We start from the raw sequence: 14,384 nt of genomic DNA, 5'->3' as shown, positions 1-14,384 counted from the left end.
GCTAAAAGGTCCCCACAAAACAACACAGTGCTGGCATGGATCACAAGTCAAGCTGGATGTGCACCTAGGTTCTATTGGTGACAAATGTATGAAGCAACTATTCCTTCCTCATCCATTTTTAAACATGTTCTAACCATATTGCTTATGTGCCATACATGTCATACCATTGCACTGCCCAATAATCATATTGACATTGCTTTTATATAGTATGCAGTGCCATCAGTAGGCTTTGTGCATGAGGGCTCCTAAAAAGTTTATCTGACCATGCAATCAATGACATACCTTTTTTTTATTTATTGTTTTATTTTATTTTAATGTTTCTCTCTAGTCAAGTTTTGTGCGGGACACTTTCTTTACACAAAATACAGATTCTTTTTTTTTAATACATGCATATTCTCAAGTGGTAAACACTGCATATGTACCCACCAAAGGAGTAAATGAAAGCTTACAGAATATATAGCATCGTTTTAGGTATTTTTGCTACATTGATCTTCATTATTTATTGCAATATATCAGTGTAGAAACGTATAGAAGTAAATAGTGTCCTGTTCAGAGGAGTGATACATTTTCTAAACTTTTCTAAAAGTGTGAAGGTCTGCATGTGCAACTTACAGATAAATCAGTACAAACTGAAATAAAAAACACCCTTCAAAATCTCCTTAGAGACATGTCTAACCATTCAAATGCATTCTGCCCCTCGTTAACTTGATGTCAAACTTGTGTTTCCTTTCTAACAAGCGGGTCACTGTTGGTGGTATGACAGCTACACACCATACTAGCAGAGCTCTATAAAACTTCATAGAAAGAGGCAAGGCAGAGACATAGCTGTGGGGATTTTAGGGCACATGATCAGAGTAAACTCGTGATCAACAGAACTAAGGAATGAAGCATAAAACTAAGAGCGTGTCTGCTTAGATTTTTCTTATCTGCTCATACTTTGTGTGTGCTTGACCTGTTTCCCAACTAAGTTATGGCTTCTCCACGACTGGAGACCTTTTGCTGCCCCAATAGGGACCTAGCAACGCAACTAGTCCTTGATTACCAAGCCGAGGTCTTTGGCTCTCTTTGCATTGGTAGTGGATTGGTAAGCATAATTCTCACTATCTTCCAGCTTCTTCCTAAAACAAAACAAGGTTATAAGAAACTTGGAAGATCTGCTCTACCTAAACCGTCCTCATCCAAGATCCTTCTCCTAGTCATTATCTGTGACCAGTTGGGCTGCTTAGGTAAGGACATCTTATTCATACTCATCTATGATTGTAAATGTAAAAATTTTCTCTTGAAATGTTTGTAGAAGGTTTGAAGTTTCAAACAGTCATTCATGTTTCAGTTAAATAAATGTGTATATTCCCCTTTACCAAATTGTTAAAACGGCTAAATAAAGTGTTTACTTCAAATACATGATCAAAAACTGAAAAATAACTATAAAATAAATAAAGTCAGCAGATTAAACTCATTCTAGAGATTAATAAAAAGTGTACTTTTTTCTTACATGTTAAATATAAGTCATTCATTCTTTAATTTTTAATATATATTGATATTCTTTAATACATTTGAAAAAGACAGTTATTCATGTTGCAATATGACTATCAACTGAAAAATGAATGAACCAAAAAGAAATGGCAAATGTAACATAAATGAATGAAAATTCAGTTTTGTAAGTTATTTTTGTAAGCTGTTTTGTGCTAATTGCTCTCAAGGTATTATATATTTAAGATGGGGTTTGCAGAACAGTTGAGCATTTTACCTCCCTGATATCACTATACGTTATCATACTTCTCAACAGTCCTGTTTGCTGTGAAAAGGTCCTGATATTTTGTTATTGTCTTACCAGTAGCCTAGTTGGGGAGATCCTCTGATCTTCCCGTACTCGTCTAAGGAGCTGTACAATCAATGGAGGTAAGAGCTGTTGGAGTTCAGAACCTCCATCAAAGACCCCATGTGGTCATCTTGTGACACATGGTGGCTCTTCAGGTTAGGTAGACAGGCAGTCCCAGCTGTGTCCTCTCACCTACTTCCCCTCTCCACGAAAGTATTGCAATTTCAACACTTTTAATTTGGAGGTATGCAGTATGAAGGGCTAATCCCAGTGAACGTCTCCTGCGGGAAGGGCTGAGCAGGCTTTTTTTTATAATGCATAGCTACTTCAGTGAGGAGAGCTTTCTGAAATCTGCCATATTACCTTTTTTTTTTTTTAGAGGGCCAACTCAGACATTTTTCATCACAGCAGGGGAAGTTCACTTGGGTTGGTCCTTGATAATGCATGATAATATCAGGGAGTTGGAATGTTCAGCTTTTCTGCAGGCGCCCTGTAACTATCTCAACCCCAGTATGTCCAACCTTTAACCGAGCTGTCATGACATTGTTAGTTCTCTGTGAGCCTGTGGGATTTTGGGAAAGCTATACAACCATTTTGGTTGGTATTGCAACCCCGAGCTGTAAGGTGCCAGGTGTTGACAGTCAATTTGTAAGTGTATGCTTCTTCAATATATGTGTGCTGCTATATGATGTTAGCATGAGTGTGATAGTAATTGTTTCTTTTTTTGTATACTGTATGGTGTTTCAGAGTATGATATGTGTTTTAGTAACCGTGAGGGTTCCTATATACTGCCCCTTGGCACCATTAATCCTAGGCACACCCCCGACATTGCCTTTAATTGGAGACAGCTGCATGTTGTCACGCTCTAGATCATGCTTTCAAATACCAAGTCACTGCATTACTAATATATCTACTAAGGATAGTGTTGAACCATTTCAAAATGTATTCGTATTTTGTGTTATGAATTCTAAGTATCCCCTGCAAAGCCTATAACCCCACAAGTTAAATAAAAAGTAGAGAAGAGGTTTTTTGCTGTAGGTTTTTTGATTTATGAAATATAAAATACCTTTAAGATTAATTTAAAAACAATATAAAACAAAAATGTTTAAAAAACGTGATTTTTTTAATACTCTGTACAGGCCTTATCCTTAGATCAACAATATGGATATCGTCTCCAGCTTTTATTGGGAACATGTCGCTATCAAACACAACAGATCTGTGGCCCGCTGCCTTTTGTGTGGGAAGTGGGGTAAGTATGACACCTTTCTGAATGTTTTATCAGTCCCAATGTGATTATTAGTATTCTTTGTTACCGTAAAAGAATGTACTCCCTTTACATCTGCAAAAGGACTACCCAGCTACATACAATGGCTGGTGTTCCCTTTCCACACAACCTTGTAATACAGCTCCCACTTAAAGATCATGCATTTCAAAGTTAACCTAGGATCCATGTGACAAAATTTCGCAATAAATGAGATTAAGTGGCCAGAATTTTTCGATGCAGTGCAGTATCCCTTTTTAAATTAAAAATGCTTGCACAAGAGTTCCACTTGTTCTAAGGAGACCTTATGTACTCATATGCATAAAGCAGTCTCATTGACTTATAGTTTTTCCTTTCGGCTAAATAATGCATATTAAAATACTTACAAATACTTGAATATGCATTCTTCATTGTTGGGGCTGCAAGGAAATAATGTGCTGGTATTGGGGCATTGTTGGCCATCCACCCACTGGGTTTTTGCCCGGTGTGCCCCTTACAAAAAAAATACTGCAGTTTTTCTGAAGTAATACTGCAGTTTTTTGGACATGAAAAAACTGCAATACTGCACTTTTACTGCAGTATTACTTCACATTTACTGCACTTTTACTGCATTTGTACTTCACTGTACTGCAGTTGTACTGCAGTTATTTTTGTACGGAAGTACAAATGCAATAAAGCTACAGTACTTTGAAGTACAACTGTAGGTTTGCAGTATTAAAAAAAAAAGTGCAGTAAATGTGCAGTAATACTGCAGTAAAAGTGCAGTAAATGTGCAGTAATACTGCAGTAAAAGTGCAGTAAATGTGCAGTAATACTGCAGTAAAAGTGCAGTATTGCAGTTTTTCATGTCCAAAAAACTGCAGTATTACTTCAGAAAAAACTGCAGTAATTTTTCGATGGCCAGTCTGGGACCTGCATATTATGAATAATTTGAAACTAAATGTGGAAAAAAGTAAACACAATGAAAGAAAGACCCTTTCCTTCTTGGAATCCAGATCCATTGCTCTATAAACTGCTCTTCTAACTATTGTGTGGTTTGTATCTGCAGATGTGGATTCAGCTCTTTTACAGTGCTAGCTTCTGGTGGTTGTTTTGTTACGCGGTCGATGCTTACCTGGTGGTTCGAAGATCAGCAGGATTAAGGTATCTCAGTACATATAAAAGGAATGTCTCTCTGGGCAGAGGATGAGGGTGAAGCCAATAATAGTTGGAACCGATACCAACAAGGCTTATACCAAAGCACATGGCTGGGGGAACAGGATGGGCATTTGTTAATTTCCTTGGTTAATAGGGGGCCCAGGAGTCCTGTTTCATCTATTTATTTGATATTACTAAATTTATTTTTTGGTACTTAATTTAAATGATGGGCATATCGGTCATTTGAATCTTAGGCAGATTAACACCAGACACTGGAAATTGCTTCCTGTTACAGTACTGCCCAGGGCCCCACCTGATCTTGATCTGTCTGGTAACAATGATATTTTCTATCTGTGTTCTCTCTTGGTAGCGCTTGCTGAGGGTATGTGATTTTATATATTTATTTATATAATATATAATACCCTTGTCAACATAGGAATTGTAGGTCATGCTGGATGGGGCTTAAAGTAGGGCCTGATCAGAGTACACATGCTTCATGCTGTACCTCTGCGCCACACAGCTTCAACTTGCCCCCCAGTTCCCTCTTATCCTGATGTGAGACCTGCTTTATATATTGATACACCACCTACCACCGTTTGCGAAATGCAAGCCTGGCACCTTGCTGGACAGTGACTGAAAAGCAATTCATGTTTCATGTGGAATTACAAATAAAATTTGTCCTATAATTACTCTTATAAAATGTGCTGAATCTCTTTTATGCTCGTACCCACTCCCTCTAGCATCCCTCTCCTCTGACCTGCCCCTGCACAGTGGTAGAGTGTGAGTTTTAATCTATGGTGTTACCTTGAGCGTCTGTGTTAGCATGTAGTTTTTGAGTTTGTTAGTTCATGGTGTTAGCATGTGTGTGTGAGTTAGTGTATGGTGTAAGGGTGTAAAGCGATAGAAAGAGAATATGTATGCATGTGAAAGTTTATAGTCTTAGAGGTAAGTGAGTATAGTTGTGTATAGGTTACATAGGGGTGTTGAAGCTGAATGCCACTAACCCTATGCTCACGCCTGCCCCTGTCATAATACTTTGTGTGTGTGATCAGTCAGTGTGTACCTGAATGCTACAGCCCCAATGTCATAAAAAACAAAGAAGGAAAAAGGGACATAGAGAGACAGAAAACATATAAGTAAATAGTGAGGAAGAGTGATCTACAGGGAAATAGAAGAAAATGAGGAACAGAAAGGGGGGGGGAGTACGTAGTAGGGAAGGAAGAAAGAGGTATTGGGAAGAAAGGGTGTACAAAAAAAGAGGGGGAAAAAGAGAAACAGTGAGAGAAAAAAGAGAGTGAGGGAGAGAAAGAAGGTACAAGTTGTTAAAGGAAATAAGAGGTTGAGATGAAAGAAAGGAAGGGAGAAAGACAGAGGGAGAGAGAAGAAAAAAGGAGGGGATACAGCAGAAAATAAAACAAAATAAAGAGAGAACGAGACAAGAAAGAAAGATGGACTAAAAGAAGAAAGCGGTTAAGAGTAAACAGAGATGGAAAAAATAACTTATTAATTATGGTTCTTACAAATGAAAACAGCTTCTGGATATTATTGTAATTTTGTTTCTCTTTTATTCGATAAATTAGGGAAAACACATCATTACTTCTCAATTCTGCGTGCATTACTGTTGCATTCTGAGTGAAGGGTTAAAAAAATAATGTCATCTTATGAAAATCTTTTCTGTTTTTCGCAAACACTTTTTGTTCCTGCACGATCAACAGGGTGTGGTATTTTTCACAGTCTCTTTCCGGACTTGTAACTCTGGACTGTTCTCCTTTGTGAGGAACACTGGCTGTGTGATTAAATTCTGCATACATTTATTTACAAAATAGCAGGGGAGGAAAGAGATTTTTTTTGCACTTGGCCTAGCTAGAAATAAATAGCGAAAAACCCCAAAATACACAGTTAACCCTTAGAGTGCATTGGTACTCAATTATAAATTACAAAATGATCGCTTCCGTTTTGGTGTTGGCTCGGAGTACAGCGTTTCTCTGTAAAAATAATTTCATTCATGCTGTTAGTATCATGCTTCCATTTACACTTAATTCATGTAATACAAAGATAGCTGTTAGTTTCTGTGGATAGCCACAGGCGGGATGAAAGCTCATCTGCATTTCACATGAGAGCGAGTGCTTTGAGGTTTGAAAAGGTCGGTTCTGGGCTCTTCGTCATAGCTTTTCTTATGATTGTATATTGATTTCAATAGAATATTACACAGGCTATATCTATTACAGATGACCTGGATCTTTCGAGATCCATGAAGCGATAAAGCTGGTTATGTGAGCACATCTACTCATAGGTTACCAACTTCTGAATGTAAGACTTAGTTCTATTTATAATATTGTTCACGGACTCAGTCTTGCAGTATAATTTATGCAGGAACATCGTGATTTAGAATGTTTCCTGTTTAGAAAAACAGGAATTTACAGGTTGCTGGCTAATACAGGCTCCTAACCAACAAAGCCAATCTTAGCAACAGCACTTGGTATACACTTGTGATGTGAGGCCCACTTTGACCCAGGATTAATATTAGTAGCAGTAGTAATGTACTCCTTACAGAAATGCCCCCTCCCCATTTTTTTATTTATTTAATGCATCGTGGCGTCCATTAAATTTTACTGCATTCAAGTTAGCCGAGGCATTCTGTAGTTACTGGAGTTAGAAAATAAGACTTCTGTCTCAGTATTCTTCTTTTGTGGCTGCCTCTACTGAAACCAGGAAGTGTAAGCAAGAAGTATACTTAAGTATGCTTCCTGTACGTGCTCTGTAGCACTCCAATTGAAACCATCCCCATTACCATCAAAAGGAGTGATACTGTGCATGTTTACGAAGCACATGAGAAGGCATTCAATTGCATGAGAGTCTCTTTTGGGTTAAAATGCAGTGCAGCGCCACTAATTCAGCTCCTTGGTAAGCAATATAGCCATGAAAAATGAATTGGGTTACTAGTGGGTGGGCTAGTGGTGGGCTAAGCAATTTATGGCCATTTAATTTTTTTTTAAGTGTATACCATCTGGTCCTTTGGATGAAGGTATGACAGGTTTTTTTCATTGTTTTTCAGCACAATTATGTTGTATCACATGATGACTTGGGGCCTGGCAATCCTACTGTGTGTTGAAGGTGTTGCTATGCTTTATTACCCTTCTGTATCCAAGTAAGTATTATGTACAGTGTACTTCATATGGCATTGCCTCATGTATTTACAAATGCACCCACATTAATAACAACCAATGTTAAGTTCATAAACAGTTTGGGCAGGGGCATAAGTATGGGGCCCCGGTGGGCACCCCAACTTCAACAGCTAGTCTGTGCCATCATTGCCCCTTGCCCCCCATTCCAACATACAGTATGTAAACATACAAATTACACATACTTACTCATACTCGCTAACACATACCACATCTCACCCCACTTACACATCCATGCTCACATACACAATTACACATCCATGCTTTATATATATATATATATATATATATATATATATATATATATATATACACACATATACACACATCCAACCTCCTACCTTCCCCGCTTACCTCTCACATCGAACAGCCTCGGTTTCATCGCAGGGTCACATGACCTCCAATACACTCCTGTCTCCTTGTGCTGGTTCAAAATAGTTTAGAAAGGATAGGAAGAAGGGGTAGTTATGCCACGGTGTCTGGGGCATGAGTGAGACACTTTAAAACTAGAGTTGTGCATTCGTAATTGGGGCAAAACGTAGATCTCCCTGGTCCCTTCACCATCTAGCCTACTTTATCTACGCAGCATTGCAGGGGTTAACGGAAGCGGAAATCCGTAGGCTGCCATTAACCAATGATGTACACCTGTACTTCATTGATGGCAGACGAGGCCCCTGCGGGGAACCAATATACTTGCTTGTACGGGCATTTAAAATCCTGGCGCCAAAGCTGCTGCGTAGTCCTTACCGCGTTAACCCCGTATTAACCCCTTCTACAAAAAATTACGAAAAAAAAACGAATACGAAGAATGTACACGAATATTCACCCGAACGGAACACAGGAACGGGTGAATATTCGCGGAATACGTAGAATACCCCCGACGAAGACGAACACGAAGAGTTAGACCATTCCTGCAAATGAAACAGCCACTGGTTACCTTACACTCTGGCGAATTCCGCTGAAAACATTCTAAGCAGCGTCCACTCAACTTACAAGTAACTTTTGGCCACTTGAGCACCCATAATTTTAGGAAAATATATTATTATTATTATCTTTCTTTATATAGCGCCAACAATTTACACAGCGCTTCTTACAATACATACAGTATAAGGATATGATAAGACTATAATTGACAGACTGATTCATTAGGTGGAGAGGGCCCTGCTGGCATGCTCACAATCTTGAGGGAATGGGGACAGCATTAAAGTTTTTTATTGTAATGGTTGTTATATTTTTGAAAAATAAGACATCAGCATATGGGTACTGAAAAGAAAAGGGGAATTACAGGATCATATACTTTTACAATACCATACATTTTAATCACTTTACGATTATTGACCCCTCGACTCCTGCTACTAAAGTAGACAGCTAAGAAACAGATAAGAAAAGTATCAGAAAAGACCCAAAACGAAAGAGAATCAATTGAAGTGGTGGATTGAGTAAGGGATAGTATCATTTTATAACTATGCAGTAACATGGGTATACTATCTTAATATTTTTATGAAAAAACATGTTGGAGTACTCTCTGTACCAGCATTTGCTGTTGGCATTAATTATGTAAACATTTATTAGTGCTACTACAGATTACTACAAATCATTAACCTTTACTGTATACTTGAAGAGGTTGATATCCTGACATGTATACAAGAAATGTAAATATGGAAATAAAAATGTGTGGTTTTGTTATTGCAGCTGCGAGAATGGATTGGAACATGCAATTCCCCATTATGTCACAACATATGCTCCTCTTCTACTTGTCATGATAGTCAATCCAATCTTATTTAGAAGAACAGTATCAGCAGGTGAGAGCAGTGTGTCAACGGACCAATGTGTAGTGTATGTCACATTGTTTTTTATTGGCTTCCCAATGAACATGTACGTATATAGGCCAATAATATGATAAAATATATATATATTTTTTATATATATATATATAATGAATATTGTGCTTTGGTGAATTCTCAGTTGCTACTCTACTAAAGGGAAGACAAGGAATCTACACAGAAAATGAAAGACGACTTGGGACTGAAATTCAGATCCGTTTCTTCAAGATCATGTTGGTGTTTGTAATTTGGTAAATATTTCTTTTTGTTTTATTTTAAGAATACAACTGGATTCAATGTAAAAAGAATATGCTTGCTTAGAAATTGTATTAGAGACATACAGTATTAGTTAGGTAGGTATATTAATGTACAAGAATGAGATGTTAGCTATATTATGCATTGTTATATGTATGGTGGTAAGATGTTGAAGTGAATAACATGCATTGGGATTTTACTTCTAGCAATTGGCATAGTACACAGTTATAAATGTGACTCAGTATGTTCAGGGCTGTCTTTAAGTTGAAGTATACTACACTCACTGACTCATCTCATCTGCATTTGCACACACGAAAGAAACATCCTTCAAAGGAAGAGTTCCTATGAGATAGACACACACCTTATAACAGGTAGCACTCCCTGCTCATGCTCCAGACAGGAACTGCCAGTGGACACGTCTTCTACTAAGTTTGACATAACTTTTGTTGCAGCTTCTCTATCTCTAATCAGACCCTTGATACTGTACACAAGGAAGGGGTTCCCTTAAGCACAGGCAAAAGGGGCTCCCACTCCAGATTCTGCTGCTTATAGATCTCTCTCTGCTCGTTGCCGCTCCATGTTTAAGCAAAGCCGAGCTCAGATATATGGTATCATATTCTAGCACTCCACCTCTGTGCTACAGAGACAACAAGTGTATGGAAGAGTAGGAGCCCTGCTTGCCCCATCTGAGGACTGCCCTGGGGCCAGGTCATTGAAAAGACAGTGGAGAAATGGGCAGCTGCGGTTTGTCCCCTGAAGATGCTTAGGGCCAGAGCTTTTACCCTGTAGTAAAGATGGACCCAGTGTGTTATTTAGAGCAAAACACATTATTTTCTATCAGACAGCACATGACTTAATTGAAAGTGCAGTATAAATAATGGTTTAAGTAATATAAAAAGTCTTGTATTTTATACATAACTTGTATCAAATATGATGCATTTTTGCCATCTGCAATAAAGCAGATCCCCGTGGCCCTGTATGTATGACATGATAGCAGGCATTTTAACTTAATTAAGTATATTCTCCCCTATTGTTAAATTGCTGATTATTGTTGATTGGTTCAAGCAGCCTAAACCTAAGCCTTTGACTCCCTAGTTCTAGATTCAGTCCTCTTGTTCTAACATTTCTCCCCATTTAAATAAATGTTTCTATCACATTCCCTTTCTCTCTTCTTCAAGCAATACATATTGAGACTTCCCTTATAATTTTTTTCCTACACAATATTAACCATTTTAGTAGCCCTTCTCCAAACTTTGCTTAGAATGTCAATATCTTTCTGGACATGGGGTCTCCAGGACTGCACACAATACTCTAGGTAAGGTCTGACATCAGACCTCCCTTTCTCTTCTACTAATGCCTCTCGCTATACCACCCAGCACCCTGCTTGGTTTTTCCAAAACTATATTACATTGTCTGTTTACCTTTAAGTCATCAGAAATAACTACTCCTAAGTCCTCTTACGTTGTGTTGCTGACAGCATAGTACCCCCAATGCCTTTTGGATTTTTGCATCCCAAGTGCATTATTTTACATTTATCAATACTAAATTGCAGCTGCCATGCTCCCAATCATTCTTATAACTATTATTTTTTGATTTATACAACCAACCATGTTCTGCAGCACTGTACAATGGGTGAGCAGAGCATAACAAGTAGTACATAACAATTTGGACAGAAACAAAGGGTTAGGAGGGCTTTGTTCAACCGAGCCTACAATTCTTCTAATGTACTTAACTGTAGCAAAAATATCTGCAAAAACACACCTTACTATGAGACCATTTGCTAAAAAAGTCAAAAAATAAATAATAAAACCTGTTTGTTGCCAGGAACAAAAAATCCAATTAATTTATTACAATAACTACACATTCCACAAAGTCAGTGATGGGTGAATGATAAGATGAATGATAAGATGTCACAATAGCAGAGTGCACTCTAGCATTTCAGTAATAATACAATGGCTCATCTATTCTAAAAAGACAAAAAAATAGAACTGAAAATAAAAGAAATAGTAATAAAAAAACTCTTAATGTTGTTGGCACCAGAAAAAAATCGTATGCCTCGTTTTTATCTCCTTATCAGTTGGATGTCCAATATAATCAATGAGAGCCTTTTGTTCTATCTGGAACTGCAGCCAAACATCAATGGGGAACTGCTGAAAAATGTCAAGAATGCAGCACTCATCACATGGTTCATAATGGTAAGCCAGGCATGACTTTAACTCATTTTTGGGTCTCTACTCTCCCTCTTTAGACCATATGCAGGCAACAGCATATCATTAAGAATAGGCCGACTCCCAAGTTTATGCAGTGTAAAATAATATTTAGTATCAAACAGGAGGTCATAATTTGATCAGTTAAGTGCCCCACCAAAAAAACAGCATATTAAATTACTCAATATACATTCTTTTACCTAAGAAAAGCATACAAAAATACTAGCTTGCTATAAATGCTCTGCTGTCCACCTTCTGCTGCCTGAAGAGTCAGTCACTTGCAGAAAATAGTTCCTATTAAAATCAGTGGACGCACTTTTTAGGCATGCGCATGTGTCTTGTTAGACCCGTGGAACCATTTTGAAACCCAAAGCTAGAACTTGCTTGCAGTAAGTATCCTGCATATTCAGTACATATGGATGTGGTGGAAAATGAGAGTAAATGTATAAGAGATGTTTCTTGTGAATCCCTCAATGCATTTGCATGGGAAATAAAAAGGGCTATTCAGAAATAACACTTAGCAATCATATACATGCTGGAGGTGTCCAGCATTCCAACATTCTTCCTTATATACATAGCAGCCTTTTAATACTGTAGGTACTATTAATGCGGGCAGTCTGTGTTGACACCTATCAGCACAATTATCATTTTAGGACCAGTTCCAGCTCTGCTTATTTTGAGCACAGGTAGTGTGTCCTCCGAGATCAGGACACTGGTTGGGAAAGTCCAAACTAGGGTGTAGTGTGACCATAAAATGAATTTGGTCCAAAAAATGGCGGTGAATCATTCAACTTTGAGTCATTCAAGGCCATCATATCCCTTTTTACTTGAGGAACCTGCCACAGTTTATCTACCTAATGCATAATGAAAACACTGTATTCATTAGTAGCAAAGGTCTACTTTTTAGGGATATGAGCCATACCTGGAGATCCAGAAAACATGCACCTGATTAACAACTATATTTTGAGTACTGGATGAATGACATCTAGAAACCCTGTTCTACAATAAAGTGAGATATTCTGCAGTTCTGCATTAAACCCCTCTGTAATAATTGTTCATCTCAACTTTTCGGTTTTAGGCAATACTGAACCCAATGCAGGGCTTCCTTTTCACACTAGCTTTCTATGGATGGACAGGATGTGATGTGGACTTAAACTTTCGCCAGAAAGAAATTATTTGGGAGCCAGTATCCACATCTGTTGCTTCTGAATCAGCACAGGATGGTGCACTTAATTCTTTCTTGAACTATCCTGGCTATATCCAGAACCCCAAGAGTACTGCAATGGAAAATAGCCAGCAAACAGACGAAGCCCTGAGCATGCTCTCTGAAGGTAATGGGAGTATATATGGGAGACTAAACAATAACTCCCCAATTTACCAAGGCTGGTAGTTATCACATCATATTTTGGTATTCTTACCTACCCATTCCAACCTCCCATCTCTGTGTTGAAATGGTTTATATAGCCAGTATTTACATTTTCAATGTTACTTTGATGAACATGAGAATAACAAATAATAGGTGTGATGTAAATGCTGTCAAACCGAATGCAACAACTTGTATACAGTCAGTGAGGTCTGTTTTTGAATTCAAGTTAAAAAATATTAGTTATCCAACTAGGTTTAATAAAAATTTCACAACTAAAGGGCATGGCCGGAAAATATATGTTTTTTTTTTAATCAAATTAATAAAACGCAGCCTTCAAACCTTCAAAATTCATTACTAACCACCAATAGCTGCAGCTTTTTATGTGTTGCACATGGAACAAAATGGCTGCCAAAACCCTTCTAAATGAGACAGCCATACCTCGGTTTGACCTCAGGTCTCCAGGTCACTTTCCTACCTCAATGTGATGCTACTTCTCCCATAAGAGGGAGAGCTCTGGATGGCCCACCCTGGGAAGTTTCCAGGTATGGAGCCAGTCCAAATACAATCTGAAACTGAAGTAGAACTACTGAATAAAACAGGCTTCTCATCCATTTTTTTATTTTAGTTCCACTAAACCCTTACAAAAAAATTACTGCAGTTTTTCTGAAGTAATACTGCAGTTTTTTGGACATGAAAAAACTGCAATACTGCACTTTTACTGCAGTATTACTGCACATTTATTGCAGTTTTACTGCATTTGTACTTCACTTTACCGCAGTTTTACTGCACATTTACTGCACTTTTTTTTTTATATTGCAAACCTACAGTTGTACTTCAATGTACTGCAGCTTTATTGCATTTGTACTTCCGTACAAAAATAACTGCAGTAAAACTGCAGTACAGTGAAGTACAAATGCAGTAAAACTGCAGTAAATGTGCAGTAATACTGCAGTAAAAGTGCAGTATTGCAGTTTTTTAATGTCCAAAAAACTGCAGTATTACTTCAGAAAAACTGCAGTAATTTTTTCGTAAGGGACGGCTATAAAGGTTATGAAAGAGTTACTGTACTGTCATCTAGTTCACTAGCCAGTGATTGACTGATATAAAATTGGCACATTTGCATGATAAAACCTGTTCTCATAAACTCCTGATATCCTTTGTGTGCACCACCATGAAATTTCTTTTTTTTTTTAAACATACAAAAGGTGCTTGGGCTACTTTCTGCATGCTCACTAAAAATGGGAAAGTGTAAAGATTTTATTGTTTTATAAAAATATTGTTTAAAGCAAGAAGATGAAATTATGTAAGAGGGAAAATAGTCAAGCCAGTTGAAA

General features: G+C 37.8%; 1 protein-coding gene across 1 annotated transcript; it reads left to right on the top strand.

Moving 5' to 3' along the window:
- Positions 1-970: 970 nt before the first annotated feature.
- LOC149280151 (G protein-coupled receptor 143-like) lies at positions 971-13,074 on the top strand. Its single transcript, XM_089500779.1, has 8 exons — positions 971-1,226; positions 2,959-3,068; positions 4,129-4,223; positions 7,273-7,365; positions 9,092-9,201; positions 9,365-9,473; positions 11,555-11,672; positions 12,763-13,074. The coding sequence occupies exons 1-8, from the start codon at positions 971-973 to the stop codon at positions 13,072-13,074; spliced, it is 1,203 nt and encodes a 400-aa protein (XP_089356905.1).
- Positions 13,075-14,384: the final 1,310 nt, after the last annotated feature.

This window comes from Sceloporus occidentalis, unplaced genomic scaffold (genome assembly GCF_023333645.1).
Source record: "Sceloporus occidentalis isolate IW3139 unplaced genomic scaffold, rSceOcc1.0.p SCAF_159, whole genome shotgun sequence".
NCBI lineage: Eukaryota > Metazoa > Chordata > Lepidosauria > Squamata > Phrynosomatidae > Sceloporus > Sceloporus occidentalis.
The sequence above is the reverse complement of the archived record's forward strand: the minus strand, read 5'-3'. Positions and strand labels throughout refer to the sequence as shown.

Coding starts and splice junctions, on each gene's coding strand:
- LOC149280151 (XM_089500779.1), top strand. CDS start 971: ATGGCTTCTCCACGACTGGAGACCTTTTGCTGCCCCAATAGGGACCTA. Junction 4,224..7,272: donor CGAAGATCAGCAGGATTAAG/GTATCTCAGTAC, acceptor ATTGTTTTTCAG/CACAATTATGTTGTATCACA. Junction 9,474..11,554: donor ATGTTGGTGTTTGTAATTTG/GTAAATATTTCT, acceptor TCTCCTTATCAG/TTGGATGTCCAATATAATCA.